The 16849-nt window shown below is 39.0% G+C and overlaps 1 protein-coding gene across 1 annotated transcript; it reads right to left on the bottom strand.

The window, feature by feature from the left end:
* Window positions 1-1029: 1029 nt before the first annotated feature.
* On the bottom strand, window positions 1030-10573 carry LOC122676706 (filaggrin-like). Its single transcript, XM_043876290.1, has 3 exons — window positions 10525-10573; window positions 1344-2256; window positions 1030-1297 (listed from the first exon to the last, which is right to left on the bottom strand). The coding sequence occupies exons 2-3, from the start codon at window positions 2234-2236 to the stop codon at window positions 1030-1032; spliced, it is 1161 nt and encodes a 386-aa protein (XP_043732225.1). The 5' UTR covers window positions 2237-2256; window positions 10525-10573.
* Between the last annotated feature and the right edge of the window lie 6276 nt (window positions 10574-16849).

The raw sequence follows: 16849 nt of genomic DNA, 5'->3' as shown, positions 1-16849 counted from the left end.
AAGCCCCATGTTGGTTCCTTGAAGTGGATCCGGACCTTCCTTGGGTGGTCACAGAATGCCTCCCTTCATTTCCTGAATATCCTTCGCTGTCACTGGCCTGACTAACACTGGATTCCCTGTGTCTACTGCTTCCAGATCCAGTGGAGATTCGTCCATGGCCAGTCCCAGTGTGTCTGGAGCTGTCTCTCGATTGTTCATGGTGACTCCCCTGTCCGTGGGAAGTGCTGGATCCTGAGTCTCTGTGGACAGATTCCCTCTGCCTATGTGTGTCTGTCTGCCTATGACGTGACTCTGAGTGAGTAGCGGTGTCTCTTGACTGGCCATGGGAAGCCCCATGTTGGTTCCTTGAAGTGGATCTGGACCTTCCTTGGGTGGTCACAGAATGCCTCCCTTCGTCTCCTGAATACCCTTCGCTGTCACTGGCCTGACTAACACTGGATTCCCTGTGTCTACTGCTTCCAGTTCCGGTGGAGGTTTGTCCGTGGCCAGTCCCGGAGTGTCTGGCAGTGTCTCTTGATTGTTCATGGCGACTCCCCTGTCTGTGGGAAGTTCTGGATCCTGAGTCTCTGTGGACAGATTCCCTCTGCCTATGTGTGTCTGTCTGCCCATGACGCGACTCTGAGTGACTAGTGGTGTCTCTTGACTGGCCATGGGAAGCCCCATGTTGGTTCCTTGAAGTGGATCCAGACCTTCCTTGGGTGGTCACAGAATGCCTCCGTTCGTCTCCTGAATATGCTTCGCTGTCACTGGCCTGACTAACACTGGATTCCCTGTGTCTTCTGCTTCCAGATCCAGCGGAGGTTTGTCCATGGCCAGACCCAGAGCGTCTGGAGCTGTCTCTCGATTGTTCATGGCGCCTCCCCTGTCCGTGGGAAGTTCTGGGTCCTGAGTCTCTGTTGACAGATTCCCTCTGCCTATGTGTGTCTGTCTGCCCATGACGCGACTCTGGTCGCCGAGAGGTGTCTCTCGACTGGCTATGGGAAGCCCCATGTTGGTTCCTTGAAGTGGATCCGGACCTTCCTTGGGTGGTCACAGAATGCCTCCCTTCATTTCCTGAATATCCTTCACTGTCACTGGCCTGACTAACACTGGATTCCCTGTGTCTTCTGCTTCCAGATCCAGTGGAGGTTTGTCCATGGCCAGTCCCAGAGTGTCTGGCGGTGTCACTTGATTGTTCATGGCGACTCCCCTGTCTATGGGAAGTTCTGGATCCTGAATCTCTGTGGACGGATTCTCTCTGGCTATGTGTGTCTGTCTGCCCATGACGCGACTCTGGTCGCCGAGAGGTGTCTCTTGACTGGCCATGGGAAGCCCCATGTTGGTTCCTTGAAGTGGATCTGGACCTTCCTTGGGTGGTCACAGAATGCCTCCGTTCGTCTCCTGAATATGCTTCGCTGTCACTGGCCTGACTAACACTGGATTCCCTGTGTCTATTGTTTCCAGTTCCGGTGGAGGTTTGTCCAAGGCCAGTCCCAGAGTGTCTGGCTGTGTCTCTTGATTGTTCATGGCGACTCCCCTGTCTGTGGGAAGTTCTGGATCCTGAGTCTCTGTGGACAGATTCTCTCTGCCTATGTGAGTCTGTCTGCCCATGACGCGACTCTGGTCGCCGAGAGGTGTCTCTCGACTGGCTATGGGAAGCCCCATGTTGGTTCCTTGAAGTGGATCCGGACCTTCCTTGGGTGGTCACAGAATGCCTCCCTTCATTTCCTGAATATCCTTCACTGTCACTGGCCTGACTAACACCTGATTCTCTATGTCTGCTGCTTCCAGATGCGGTGTAGGTTTGTCCATGGCCAGTCCCAGGGCGTCTGGAGCCGTCTCTTGATTGTTCATGGCGACTCCCCTGATCTTGTGAAGTTCTGGTTCCTGAGTCTCTGTGGACAGATTCTCTCTGCCTATGTGTGTCTGTCTGCCCATGACGTGACTCTGAGCTCCTAGAGGTGTCCCCTGACTGGTCATGGGAAGCCCCATGTTGGTTCCTCGAAGTGGATCCGGACCTTCCTTGGGTGGTCACAGAATTCCTCCCTACATCTTTTGAATATTCTTCATTGTCACTGGCCTGATGAACACTGGATTCCCTCTGTCTCCTGTGTCCAGATCCAGTGGACGTTTGTTCGTGGCCATTCCCAGAGCGTCTGGCACTATCTCCTGATTGCTCATGGTAGAATGCATGACTTTGTGTAGTGCTTGATTTCGTTTCAGTGTTTGGAAAGGTGTTTCTGTGCAGAGTAGCCATTTTTATGTATTTTTGAACCTCTGCAAAAGAAAATAAAATGTAATCTCATTACAGTTCCTTTCTGTTTCTGCATTATTAGTCGTATTATAATTAATTTCCACATTTTAAGATCTACGCGTTGTTGGGCAGCTTTAACATTGAGAAAACAAAAAGAGAAAAAAAAAAAAAAAACTGGAGCCCATTATACAGAGTGAAGTAAGCCAGAAAGATAGAGAACATTACAGCATACTAACACATATATATGGAATTTAGAAAGATGGTAATGATAACCCTATATGCAAAACAGAAAAAGAGACACAGAAGTACAGAACAGACTTTTGAATTCTGTGGGAGAAGGTGAGGGTGGGATGTTTCGAAAGAACAGCATGTATATTATCTATAGTGAAACAGATCACCAGCCCAGGTGGGATGCATGAGACAAGTGCTCGGGCCTGGTGCACTGGGAAGACCCAGAGGAATCGGGTGGAGAGGGAGGTGGGAGGGGGGATCGGGATGGGGAATACATGTAACTCCATGGCTGATTCATATCAATGTATGACAAAACCCACTGCAATGTTGTGAAGTAATTAGCCTCCAACTAATAAAAATAAATGAAAAAGAAATAAATAAAGTGGACTAAAAATTAAAAAAAAATTCTATCATTTGCATCTTAATACTAGTATGGTTTTATTGAATTACTAAGTTTGCCAATTTCTTGTCCATGAATTCTTAACGGTAGGATCAATACATTATCAGAGACCTCAGTGTGATGTAGATAAGCATGTCATGCTCATCTGGCAATTTCTTATAGGAAGTTTATTGAAGGACCCTAACAGCAGCTAACCGAAATTTTGTTCATACGAATTTGCTGAAATCAATTTTCTTAAAGCTGCTTTCTTAAATTATTAGTGTGTTGAGATGCAATTTGCTGTTAGTCAGTTTGCCAAATGGCCCAGCACTTAATGAGTGTCAGCCTAGTTTTTCTTTTTTCCTGAATAATTCATAAGGTTTTCATTTTTTATTGTATAGTATTTTTAATGTATTAAAATGTATACATTTTTAATGTATACATATTGTATATGTAGAAATATTTATACAATATTTATATTGTATACTGACTTTCAGTATTAGAGAAAACTTTTTTTTTTGCCTCTTAAGTAATAGCATATAAGCAATGTTATTTTATCTCTTTGAGGAAGCAAGGAAGCTCCCAAGCATTATCAGTAAATCTAAATAAGCATTTATCCTATAATAATACTACATAAAATTTATTATAAAATGATAATTATATTATTTTATGAAAACATTATTTGAAAACAGACAAACTAAAATAGTATAGGAAACAGCAATGTGTAAGTCATAGGCATATTAGTCACAGCAAAAGCGTTTATGAACCTTGCCTTGTTTGGTAAGAAGAATAGGTGTTGATCAGTCTTTGACACGGTTACACATGTAATTTTGGTAAGTTTATTGGAAACCCTAACAGAGTAGAATTTATAACTTTTTAAGCATTAGAGGAAAAAGTGGAATAAAAAACACAATTTTCAGGCCAGGAAAGATCTGGCACAGTAAAGGCAGAGTAAGGAAAGTAAAAAATGAGTAGAATTACATAATTTTATCATTAATTACAGTACATATAGTAGGAATAAGATTGCAGATCAAAAGGTAGATTCTAAACATTGAATTGAAATAAAGTTATATGCTTCTTACAAAATAACACACCTAAGATTTAATATTTTTTCATTCTTTGTTATTTATGGTAGTATTCAACCTTGAACTTGATTGTAATTACAGTGTCTCCAAAATCTTAGTCTTGAGAATTGCACACTGACTTCCTCTAATACTCTGACTTCAGTAACTCTTTGATCTCACTGTCTGTTTACGTTCTGTGCACTCACTTTACTTTTTTCCTTGGTTAGCGATTATGTTTAATCTCTCTCAGTGTTCCTTTGCCACTCCCTCTATTTCTTAACCTACTTTTTGTTATACACACTGGGGAAGCTCCAATAGCTTCTTATTTTCCTTTATTTGAGGACATATCCTTGATGTGGGGGCCTTCTCTGGTGGCTCAGACAGTAAAGAATCTGCCTGCAATGCGGGAGACCCAGGCTCAGTCTCCGAATCAGGAAGATCCCATGGAGAAGGGAATGGCTACCCACTCCAATATTCTTGCCTGGAGAATTCCATTTTATTTACTGAGAACTTTGGATCTGTGACAAAATAATTTCCTCATAGTTGGCAATGTCTGATCATCCCACCTATTGCATTTATGTCCATATAGCTTAACCTTCACTGCTGTTACACAGATAGATTAGCTGTTTGTACTTCTATCCTTTATTTTGGCACTGGACCTGAGTCTCTCTTGACTGTTCAAACTGCTATTTCAGTTGTCCACTTCCATGAATCATCAGTTTATCTTTCTCTACTGGATAATTTCCTTCAGCATATACTCATGCGGATATGTCTCTTATTGAACACCCTCTCCTGCTGTCCCACATAGTCCTTGAGGCACAACCTGATTTATATTTTCTCTTTTATAGCAAAATCACTCAAAATATAGGCCCATATTTTCTTTCTTCACTTCTTATTTTTTTAACTCAAATTTTCTTTCTCTCTCAAAAATTCACCAAAACTTCTCATGAAGCTAAAAATTCCCTTCACCTTACCAAATCCACCTATCCATTTTCATTTCACAAATTGCTTGACATATCAGTATCATTTGATGCCGCTTGCTACACCCTCCTTTAAAAAGACCTGTCATTTTCTTGTTTCTCCTTTAGCCTCACTACTCACTTTCTCGTAGTCTCCTCTTTTGGCCCCTGATGTTGATATTTCTTGAGATTCACTCCTAAGCTTCTTTCGTCTTTATAGTCCGTCAGAGGATCATCTAGCAGTAAGTCTGACAGATGAATTTTCAAAAGAAACAATAGAAGCCAGAAAATATTCTCATCTTTCTGTAGGAAAGTAAGTTCTAGTCTAGAATTCTATTCCCAGTAAGAGTATTCATGAAAAAAAAAAGCATAAGTAAGGATATTTTCAAGCAAATAGATCTGCTATGAAGGAAAATAAGCTGATAAACATTTACTATATTCAAAAAAGTCAAGAAGAGGGAAAAAAATGAAAAAAAAAAGGGAAACTAGAAAACAAATAGCAACATGGTAGATTTAAAACAATAATCCAAATCCACTGACTAACAAGTGGGCTAAATAATCTAATTTAAAGATAATGGTTGTCAGATTGCAAAAAAAAACTATGTGTTGCTTACAAGAAACGTACAATATGATAAAAATGGTTGAAAGTTAAAGGAGGAAATATATACTGTTCAAAAACTAAAAGAAAGCTATTTTTTGCTGTATTAACATCTATATAGTAGACTTTCAAACAGAAAGAATTACTAGAGGAATATTTCATAATAATAAAAATTCACCAAGAAGATATTAAAAAACCTATATTTATATATACCTAATAACATAGCCTCAAAATACATAAAACAAAAATTGATAAAACTATGAGGAGAAATAGGCAAATGTATAATCTTAGTGGGTTACATACTGCTATTAACAACTGATAGAATGAGTAGACAAACAAATTGTAAGGATATAAAAGCTTCCACAAAATCTTTGATAAAAGCATCACCTAACATATATTGAACATTATATCCAAGAACTCCAAATTACACATCCTTTTGAAATGAACACGAAACATTTAAATTTTCCTGTATGCTGGGTTATAAAGCAAATTTCAACAATTTTTAAAGGATTGAAATCATACAGAATTTTCTACCACAGTGAAATGAAGCTAGAATTCAATAATGGAAAGACACTGAGAAGAATCTCCAAATGTTTAGAAAGTAATAAATAGTTTCTAAGTAAGAAATGTGTATAGAATAAATTACAATGTAAATTAGAAAATAGGTTAAGCTAAATGAAAGTGAGAAAAATTGAAATTGCAAAACTTATGGGATCTATTAATTCCATGACTAATGAGAAATGCATAGTTTAAATGCATATATTAAAAAAGAAGAAAAAAAGGCTGGAAAGTCAATAACTTAAGCATACATCTCAAGAAGTTTGGAAAAACCCTCAAAGTCAGCTCAAAGTATAATGAAAGTGAAGTGAAGTCGTTCAGTCGTGTCCGACTCTTTACGACTCCATGGACTGTAGACTACCATGCCCCTCTGTCCATGGGATTTTTCAGGCAAGAGTACTGGAGTGGGTTGCCATTTCCTTCTCCAGAGGATCTTCCCAACCCAGGGATCGAACCCGGGTCTCCCGCATTATAGGCAGACGCTTTACCGTCTAAGCCATCAGGGAAGTCAATAAAAATAAGAACTGATATAATGAAAGAGAAAACAAATGTCGAGAATCAACAAAGCCAAGATTTTTGCAAAAATCTAGTAAAAATGAGAAACCCTGAAAGATTAATCAAGGAAAGAGTAAAGGCATAATTAATTAATATCAGAAAGGTAAAAGGGGGCATTGCTATAAATTTTACAGACAGTAGAAAGTTAAGTGTGTAATATTAAAAAAAACACTTTATGTGAAAAATGTTCAAATTTAAATGAAATGGATATGTTTCCAGAAAAACACTTCACACCAAAATGAAAGCAAGAAGAATAGAAAACCTAAATAGAATTTAAAACCTAATAGAATTTAAAAATTATATTTTTAAAAGAAATTGAATGTTAAATGAATACATTTCCAGTGAAGGAAGGTGGGAACTGCAGGTTAGATGAAAATACTTGCGAATTTTACTTAACTGAAAGTCATTCAGTTGTGTCCGACTCTTTGGGACCCCGTGGATCGTAGTCCGTGGAATTCTCCAGGTCAGAATACTGAAGTGTGTAGCCTTTCCCTTCTCCAGGGGATCTTCCCAACCCAGGGCTCGAACCTTGGTGGATTCTTTACCAGCTGAGCCACAAGGGAAGCCCAGCAATAGTGGAGTGGGTAGACTATCCCTTCTCCATCGGATCTTCTCAAACCAGGAATCGAACTGGGGTCTCCTGCATTGCAGGCGGATTCTTTACCAACTGAGCTATCAGGGAAGCCCATTCGAAGTAATACTAACATCTCATGGATTATTTCAGGGAAATGAAAAAGGGGAAAGACACATTTTACAAATCTGGTATAACTTAAGTACCCATAACTTGACAAAGATATTACTGGAAAAAAACTTTTCATGACAATTTCTTTTGTAAATATAGATGCAAAAATCTGAAGGAAAAGAATAGTAAGCTGAATCCAGTGTTGTATAAAAAGAATATACATCATACCTAATTAAGTTTTAATCCCCAGACTCAAGTTTGGTTTAATGTTTGAGAACTGATTGATTAAGTACTCTAATAGTACTTAATCAAATGGGGGAAGTTTTTATGACCCTCTCAAGAGATGTAAAAAACCATTTGATAAAATCAACCATAATTCTTACTTATAAATAAAAGAGATCAATTATATCTATGAAGATGCTATAGCAAACATCATACTTAATAGTTAAATGCTGAAAGCTTTCTGAGTTTGGGGATGAGATCAGTATACCTACTAATATCCTATTCAACACTGTATTGAAGGTCCTGGTCAGAGCAATAGTTAAGACAAAGAATTAAAAACAGAATAATTGGAAAGGAATTAACAAAACTGTCATTACTCAGAGGATGATGTGATTTTTCTATGTGGAAAATTAAAACAAATGTACAGATAAACTATTAGAATAAATAATACTAACAATGTTGCTTGGTATAAGATAAACATAAAACCAATTGTATTTTTATATCAAATCAGTGAAGTATTAGAAAATGAAATTAGCAATGATGCTATCTACAAAAGTATAAATTCCTAGTAATAAATCTAATGAAAGATATGAAATATCTGTCCTTAGAAAGTTATGAATATTATTGAGATTAAAGAAGATTTAGATAAATGGAGGAATATGCTTTGTTCATGGGTTGAAAGTTATTAAGATGGCAATATTAAGATATCAAATTTTTGCCAAATTCATTTTTACATGCAGTAAAATTCCATTCAGAATCCATGAAGTTTTTAAAAATAAAGATTAGTAAAATAATGTCTAAAATTTATATGAAAATGTGGAGGGACAAGATTAGCCAAGACAACATTGAAGAAGACAAAGTTTGAGAACATACCACACACTGTAAAGTGTGTTATAGAAGAAGACAGTCTGACATTGGTGAAATGCTAAGCAAATAGATCATTGAAAGGTAACATTCCAAAATCAGACCTATATCACAGTGGATATTTGATTTATGATAATGATGGCGGAACAAGTCTGATAGGAAAGGATAGTCTTTTGAATAAATGGTGTTGGGTTAGTTGAATTCCTGTATGGAAAAATGAATTTGTTCCCAGGAAGTTTTTACATGTAAAAGATAGAAGAAGAAGATAAAAGAAGACAATATAGGAGAATAAATTCAAGAACTTGAGGTAGAGAAATACCTCTTAAATAGAATTCAAAAAGTATTAATCACAAAGAAAATGATTTACAAATTGGACTGCATTAAAAATAGGAATATGTTCTTTAAACTCTTAAAGGAGAGAAGGGAAGCCACTGAGAGGGAGGATATATGTAACACATTTAACCAATAAAAGGATCTCTCCTGAGTATAAAAACAACTCCTGTAAGACAATATGAAAATAAAATAAAGAGAAAAATGGATAAAGAACAGAAGAACTATAAAAGGATATCTAAATGGCTAATAAATGCACAGAAGATTTTAACCTTATTAATCATCAGATAAATACAAATTAAAATTACAGTGTGAGGCCATGGTAACCCTACCAAAATGACCAAAAAGACAAAAACAAAAGAGTCCTAATTCCACATATTGGTGAGGACATGGAGAAACTGAATCTTTCATACACTGCTAGAAGGAGCATAAACTTGCAGAAGTACTTTCAAAAACTGTTTGCTAATGCCTAAGATCAGCAATTTGGACTTCTCTGGTGGCTCAGTGGTAAAGAGGAACCACAGAAGAAGTGGGTTTGATTCCTGGGTTGGGAAGACACCTGGAGAATGGCATGGCAACCCACTCCATTATTCTTGCCTGGAGAATTCCATGGACAGAGGAGCATGGCAGGCTACAGTCCATAGGGTTGCAAAGAGTCAGACATGGCTGAAGCAACTTAGCATGCAAGATCAGCAGTTTACTCCTAAGAATATTCCCAATATAAATCTATATGCATTTGTAACCAAAAATCATGTACAAAAATGTTCATAGCTGTATTATTTATAATACCTCTGTAAATAGAAACAACCCAATAACTATCAATAAAAAATGACTAAATACATTGTGGAATTTTCATATAATAGAGGTGAGTGTGAAGGATAACCTAGACTAGGATGGAAGTGGTAGACAGGAAGACAGATGGATTGGCATGTATGACAGTCAGAGTTGGCTGGTCAGGGTGGTGAATCAGTATGGTATAAAGGAGAGAATGGAGACAGGCATAGCTTCTAGATTTGGGTTTGAACAAAGAGTGATTTCCCACTATTTCTATTACCCCTTCATCTCTGATTGAAACTGCAGTCCACCTCCTTGCTCCCACCATTGCTTATGATCCTATTTTCCACAGAGGTTCTCAGAATGATCTTGTTATTCTTCTTGCTTAATACTCTCCAATGGCTTCTCATCTACTTCAGATAATATGCACTCTACTATGCCCCTCTTTACATGGCCTACCCATCTACCTCTTTGACTCACCATAGACCACTCTTCCTCTTTTATGCATGCTCTAGGCACTCTATGTTCTTTTTTCTTTTAAACTAAGTTTACTCTTGCTTTAGAATCCTCTTATTTGCCTTGACTGGTTTCTTCTGTCATGAAGATCTCTGCTCAAAAGATAATTCCTCACAGAGGCCTTTTCTAACCCTCCAATCTCAAGTACTATCCTCCTATTACATTACTATATCACTGTCTTATTTTCTTCATTGTACTTATCTCTCTTCAAAATTTTCATTCATTCTTGTTTACTGAATGTATCCCCCTACTAAGTTTACATCGTTCACTGCCACATAATCAGCCAAGAGCAGCATGTGGCAAATAGAGGGTAGTTAAGATGTATTTGTTCAATGAACGGATAAATAGTAATCCAGCAATATTAAGAGAGTAGCCTTGTGAAAAGCAAATTTATGCCCTCATTTTTGTTCTGTATCAAAGTGAACTTTTAGTAACATTGCCACTAAAAATAGAGAACCCCAAACATCCAGAACTTTTGGCCTCAGACCACACATACATCAAGATCTCCACTTTGCTTAAGAATAAGTAGACAAGATGAAATTTAGTCCCTCTTACTTACTTCCTTCCTTCACCAGAAGAGCAAGGAGATTGTAGCCTGGAGGAGCTTGTTGGGTGCTGAAGTCTGGGATCATCACCTTTTTATAGCAGGTCCATCCAGGGAGGAGCCATCCTCTGTAGAATGGTCTGATTCACTCCTAACCAAACTCAGGTCCACCCATATCTCCACCTCTATTTCTCCAGAGACCTGTTTACTTCCAAACTTGCTCACGTATTCATCTGTACTTGTTTTACCAAGTTACAATTTAGGTTTACATCATTCCCGTGTATACTGTAGGTTTCATGGAAGATTCCCTTTGGCTAGCATAGGCTCTTTGTGTGCAGGGTCCACACCTTCTGGGTTTTGTTGTTGTTGTTATTACCCCCACTTTGAATGGTAGATGCTTGATAAATATCTACTGATAAGTGTGCTTCCTTATCCTTGTCTCTAGAGGAGTAGTAGAGTATACATTTTTGAAAAAATTAAATTTGGGTTATATTTAAGCCAATGTTACAAGCACCTACCTTCAGGTCCCTTTTATTAATAAATTCCATCTCTGAATCCTGAGAGAATTTGCCATGATGAATGTTGACCTTCTACAAAGTATAGTGAACACAGAGAAGACAGGCATATTTAATTTTGATTTTTCAAAAAAGCAAGAAAGTGGGCTCTTGAGTTAGAAGCAGTGATCACTAGGAGCTGACATGAACTTATTAGGTAAGAATCATTAGTCTTGTTTTCAAGGTTGTTAATTGGGGGTACCAGAGACATGTTCTACTTACTCTTCCTGTGGGATAAACTGTGACTTTTCTCATTGACCTCATAAATATACAGGAGATGCCTATCCTTGGCCTCTTTTAATTTCCAGACTGTATGTCAGGTTACTTTTCCTCTTGGATGTCCCCTAGTTACCTCAGTCCATACTGTTCAAAACTGAACTCATTTTCATGCCTTCTGCCAGAATATACCATCCTCTAGAGGTCTCATCCACTGAGAGTCTAAAGCCACATAAAGTCTTTTTCTGTCTTTCTCTCTCTTTAGCTCTTATGCTCATGTCATTACTTGACATATCATTTCTCCCTAGACTTGTATTATGTTTTTAATATACAGGCCTATCCTCTATCTCCAGTATGGCAATTTTAGTTCTGGCCCTCACCATCTTTCAGTTGGACATTAGTAAAAAGTGTCATAACCAGCCCCTCCACTAATAGCCTGCTGGATTCATCTTTTACCCTTTTCACTCCTTCTGGTGGCTGCTGCTTGCCTGGAGAATCCCAAATTTCTTTACTTGACATATAAGCCTCCTCACAGTAGCAATGAATCTGTATCTTTTTAGCAGCTTCTCTGTTCACCTTATTTTATGGGAAAGTCACTCTAGACTGATCCACATTCCTTGCATGAATTTTTAATGGTCCAGCACTTCAGATTCTCCACATGCTGTCCTTACTACTGGGGAGTCACTCAACCTTAGCTTCTTTTCATCTTTTAAGCCTTTCCAGAATCACTACCTCCTTTATAAAGCCTCACCTTACATCTCCAGATAGATCATTGTTCCCTCATATACTCTGTATTTCTCTCTCTTATACCACTGGTGATATTTTAATGATTTATTTTTGTGTCTGCAGCAGCCCTCAGCTTCCCAATTTTGTGTCTCTTCTCACACAGTTGACTGGATCTTGACTCACTTTTTGTGTTCTTAGAGCCATATAGTTCCTAAGACATGACCAAAACAGAAATACAGGGTGGGGTGGGGATAGGGTGAAGTTGATCTTGTCAAGGAGGTAGAAATATGCCCGAGTTTTAATACTTTGTTCAGTGCCCTCATTTTTAACCTCATGAGACCACCAATTCTTTCTTTTCTTTTGTGGAACATTCAGTTAACATCCACCGAACAGAAGTCTTCATTTTCTCCTCTTTTCTTTTGGGCTTAATTGTCTTTTTGTGCAAGGACTTTTTGTCTCTCTCTTACCAGGCTATAATAATAGTCAAAATCTATATTGCATGGCCATTCATTATGTGTCAAGAATGTGCTAAGGTTTTACATGCATTCCTCCTAATCCTCAGAACAGTCCTGTGAGGTCATTATTATTATCTATAATTTTGAGATGAGGGAACTGATAGTAATACAGCGCCCAAGATTACCCAGCGAGTAGGTTACAGAACCAAGATTCAATCCCAGGTCATTCAGACTCCAACTCCCACATTATTTCCAGTGTAACACATTGCTCTGGGTGTGTGAACCTCCCTCCACAAAGCTATTTTTGTATTTTGGTGTTTTAAACAGTGTTTCTCTCAAAGTGCCTTACATCCTGGGTGAACTCAACTATGGAAATCATTGCAGGGGCAGCAGTGTGAGTGAGCTGAGGAAAGTGGAATCAGGAGAGTGGCAAGACTGGGGCAATCTGGGCTGTGATGTTTTAGTGAACAGAGGACACAAATCTTTCCATTTCCTATCCATAGAGGGCAGACCTGGTAGTCAGCTCCTGCACTGTTTTCTTGACTATGTTATGATCATTATATTCTTATCAATAACTTGGATGAAAATATGTGCAAATGGCAAATATTTTTAGGACAGAGTGAAGTTCCAAAGACATTGTATCATGTTGCACCAATAGTTCAAATCTAATAAAAATGTTTTGTTGTTTAGTCGCAAAGTTGTATCCAACTCTTTGTGACCCCATGGACTATAGCCCGCCAGGCTCCTCGGTCCATGGGATTTCCCAGGCAAGAATACTGCAGTAGGTTGCCATTTCCTTCTCCAAGGGAATCTTCCTTGACCAGGGATTGAGCCTGCCTCTTCTGCATTGGCAGGCAAATTTTTTACCACTGAGCCACCAAGGAAGCCCAGAAAGAGACAAACTAAGGACTGAGCTTCAAACTGAGGACAGAGTTAATACCACAACTGACCAGAGTAGGTTGTATGGAGAAAAAAGGAAGCAGCAAAGGCCTTTGTACAAGACAAATCCCACCATCTTTCAGCTGATGGGCCAAGATTTCAACTACAGGGTCCTGCTGGGTTTAGTTCTGCTCCTGCAGGCCAAAGGCTGGAGATGCTAGCAGCACAGTAAGCAAAATTCTGACTTTAGTTCTAAATTAAACTTTACAAGGACAGGGTGTAAGCCTTGAGTAAAACAGGGAATATTACGGCAGTGGCAGTGTGATGTAGTGGCCCCAAATGTATTGCCATTTCAGGCTACATTAAAAGAAGCACGTTAACTGGAGCAAAACAAGTGGTGGTGTTCTTGTCAGATTGTTTCTATAGCTTTTTATTTAGTTCTGACCCCAATTTCTCAACAGGAATGTTGTCAACTTGTTATGTGTTCTGAGTCAAGTAAGTAGGGTGATTGACCAGATGGGTGGTAAAGGGAATGGCGTGAGATGCAAGTGGTGGAAATAGAATATCTGCTTTCAAATATATGGGAAGCTCTTATAATTGGGTTGTATAAAAGCTCAGATACATGGGTAGAAAACATAGGAAAGTGTATTTTGGCTTTGAATAAGAAAGAACATTTTAATTGTCATAATTGTCCAAGCATGGAAATAAGATGGTTTGGAGACGGTCCCCTATCCCTGCCTAGAGAATGTTGAATTGGTTGAGTTGTTGGCATTCAGTTAGTCTAGGCTCCTTGTACTGTGGTTGACCATCAGGAGGTCCAGTGCTACATGACTTATAAATCAACAATTCAGAACTTGGGCTTCCAACTCAAGATTTTTCACTCCAAATGCACCTTTCATCTGCATCTATTACTGTAGATAGGGTTATTTTTGAGAGTTGTTGAGTAGAGGAACATTTGGGTGGATGTTTGATAAGTCCCTCTTTCAAACTGGGAGCTGTGATTCTATAATTCAGGAAAACTGCTTTGCCTGATTTGATTCAGCTCAGCTCAGATGGCCTGAGTGCAGCTTACTACTGATCAGTGCAGTTTACTACTGCAGGGGTAACAGAACTATCAATTCCACTTTATAGTGGAATTTCCACTACACTGTATATATATGGAATATGCTTCCATATTCTGCTTCTTGCTAACACACCTGATCTCTCTTACATATTAGCTTTTTACTTTTAGAATCCCAAAGAATTTTCCTTTTAAACCTTTAAAATCACTGACCAAGGAATAGTAAACTCTGAGATGTAAGGTATCTTCTCTATCCTCAGAGAGACCTTACTCTTCACCTCAGTGTTAACCAGAAAATGAAATGGTTTCAGAGGCATTTTAGGTGTCCACAGTTACATCTCATGGCTGCTAAGATTTGATGTTGTGAAGTGCTAAGTCTGAGTCATGTCCAACTCTTTGTGACCCCATGGACTGTAGCCCACTCGGCTCCTCTGTCCAAGGAATTCTCCAGGCAAGAATACTGGAGTGGGGTGCCATTTCCTACTCCAGGGGATCTTCCTAACCCAGGGACTGAACCTGCATTTTGCATGTTTCTTGCATTGGCAGGCAGATTCTTTACCATTGAGCCACCTGGGAAGCCTAAGTTGTGAAGAAAGCTCCCCAAATGTCAAGCATTATTGACAAATCAGAAATTATAGGATTTCAGCTGCAATCATTAATTTGTGGTTGTCCCTCCCTTTTTCTATCCAATGGGCTAGAAGGGCATTTTGCTGCCATATGGCCTGTGGGCTGCTGATGTGTGTCAAGCTGTCACGATTCAAGGGAGCAGTCTTTTGAGAATGTGTGACTGAGGCTGTAGGAGTGAAGGGGAGTTGGAATTTGTGGTTAAATGATTTCCTATTGGAGTTGTAGTCATCTCCTGGGAGGTGCTGTTTTGGGGGTGGAATTTTTCCAGGTTGAATATTCTCTTGGGTTCCTTGGCATATTGTAGGTGATGTTCCTACTTAGCTATCTGGTGGTGGGGCAATATCTGGCAGGAACACCTCTATTCATAGCTGGTATTTACCAGGACAATAGTGAAGAAAAGTAGTGCTGATCACAAGGAAAAAATCAAGTGGTCTTCCGTGACTTCAGGTTCCTCTTCAATTGTGTGTATGTGTGTGTGTGTGTGTGTGTGTGACAGAGAGAGAAAAAGAAAGAGAAAGGAGAGAAGGGGGATGAGAGTGAGAAAGACTTTTTTCTAGATGTACGCAAGCTATTTTATGCCAATCTGGATTGCCTGTCAGTTTTTTTACATGCCCTATTGACAAGTTGGAAATCAATAATTGAACTGAAGGAATCCTATTGCAAAAGTGTGGTATGTGTGTATGTGTATGTGTAATTCATGTGATTCCAGCTACTAAAGATACAGGTCACACACATAAACACATGTATACGCACAATTTGAATATGTATGAGACAAAAAGACACAGTGGAAATGATTGAAGACAAATCCTTTGAATATGCTAAGTCACTTCTGTCATGTCTGACTCTTTGTGACTCCATGGACTATAGCCTACCAGGCTTTTCTATCCATGGGATTCTCCAGGCAAGAATACTAGAGTGGGTTGCCATTTCCTTCTCCAGGGGTTCTCACCAACCCAGGGATCAAACCCGTGTCTCTTATGTCTCCTGCATTAGCAGGCACTAACACTTTACCATGACACCACCTGGGAAGCCAGATCTTTGGAATAGTGGGGAAATATTTCCCAGGAGCACTTATATCAGTAAGACATTATTTTTCTGAAAAGCATAATGGTTTAGTAAACCCCTCAAGTACAACTCCAGAGAATCCCATAGGCTTTCTTGGATGAGAAGGGTGTAGCATCTATGCAGTACTGTGTTATATGAAAGTTTTCTCTAACAATTATGGACAAAAGCAAGAAGAGAAAAAATAATAGAAAGGATGATAGAAAATGCAACTGATTACCTCATTGTGGTTGAGGAAAAAGCCTTCATGACTTAGCTTTTGAATAGTTATGAACAGAGGGATTGTAAGATCTTTAGAATGGTCACATTGGCAATGACTAGTATCAACACTAAAGGATTGACCAGTCCCCATTCCATGTTCCATAAAAACAGTGAGTTTGGGTGACAGAGTGGTATAGCATTAGGAAACTGGAAAAGAAGGGTCCAGGAGCAAGCTAGGACAGAGACATCATAGCTATTATGACCAGACTTCACCAGTGTCACCTGTTCAGACAGAGACTAGCATAGACCAGTGATTTCAGGAGAATGTGGAAGAATAGGAGGGGCTAGAACTTGAAATAAACTCCCACTCCCCTTCTTACCTGCTCCCTTTACATGTAGGGATATTATAGGCAGAGATAGAGTAGAATGTATTCTGGAGGGAATTTTTTTTGCAGATGTCAGAGGGAAGTTCAGATGAGGAACAGGTCACAGCATTCAGGGATCATTCATTCATTCAACAAACACATGTTACCAGCTGACTGCTCACCAGTCATGCCTAC

This window comes from Cervus elaphus, chromosome 20, assembly GCF_910594005.1.
Source record: "Cervus elaphus chromosome 20, mCerEla1.1, whole genome shotgun sequence".
NCBI lineage: Eukaryota > Metazoa > Chordata > Mammalia > Artiodactyla > Cervidae > Cervus > Cervus elaphus.
The sequence above is the reverse complement of the archived record's forward strand: the minus strand, read 5'-3'. Positions and strand labels throughout refer to the sequence as shown.

What these genes read in the sequence shown, in the direction of transcription:
- LOC122676706 (XM_043876290.1), bottom strand. Translation starts at nt 2,236, where the DNA reads ATGGCTACTCTGCACAGAAACACCTTTCCAAACACTGAAACGAAATCA. An exon ending in TCTGTGACCACCCAAGGAAG is followed by an intron (nt 1,298 to 1,343) that starts GTCCAGATCCAC and finishes TCCCATGGCCAG; the next exon opens with TCAAGAGACACCTCTCGGCG.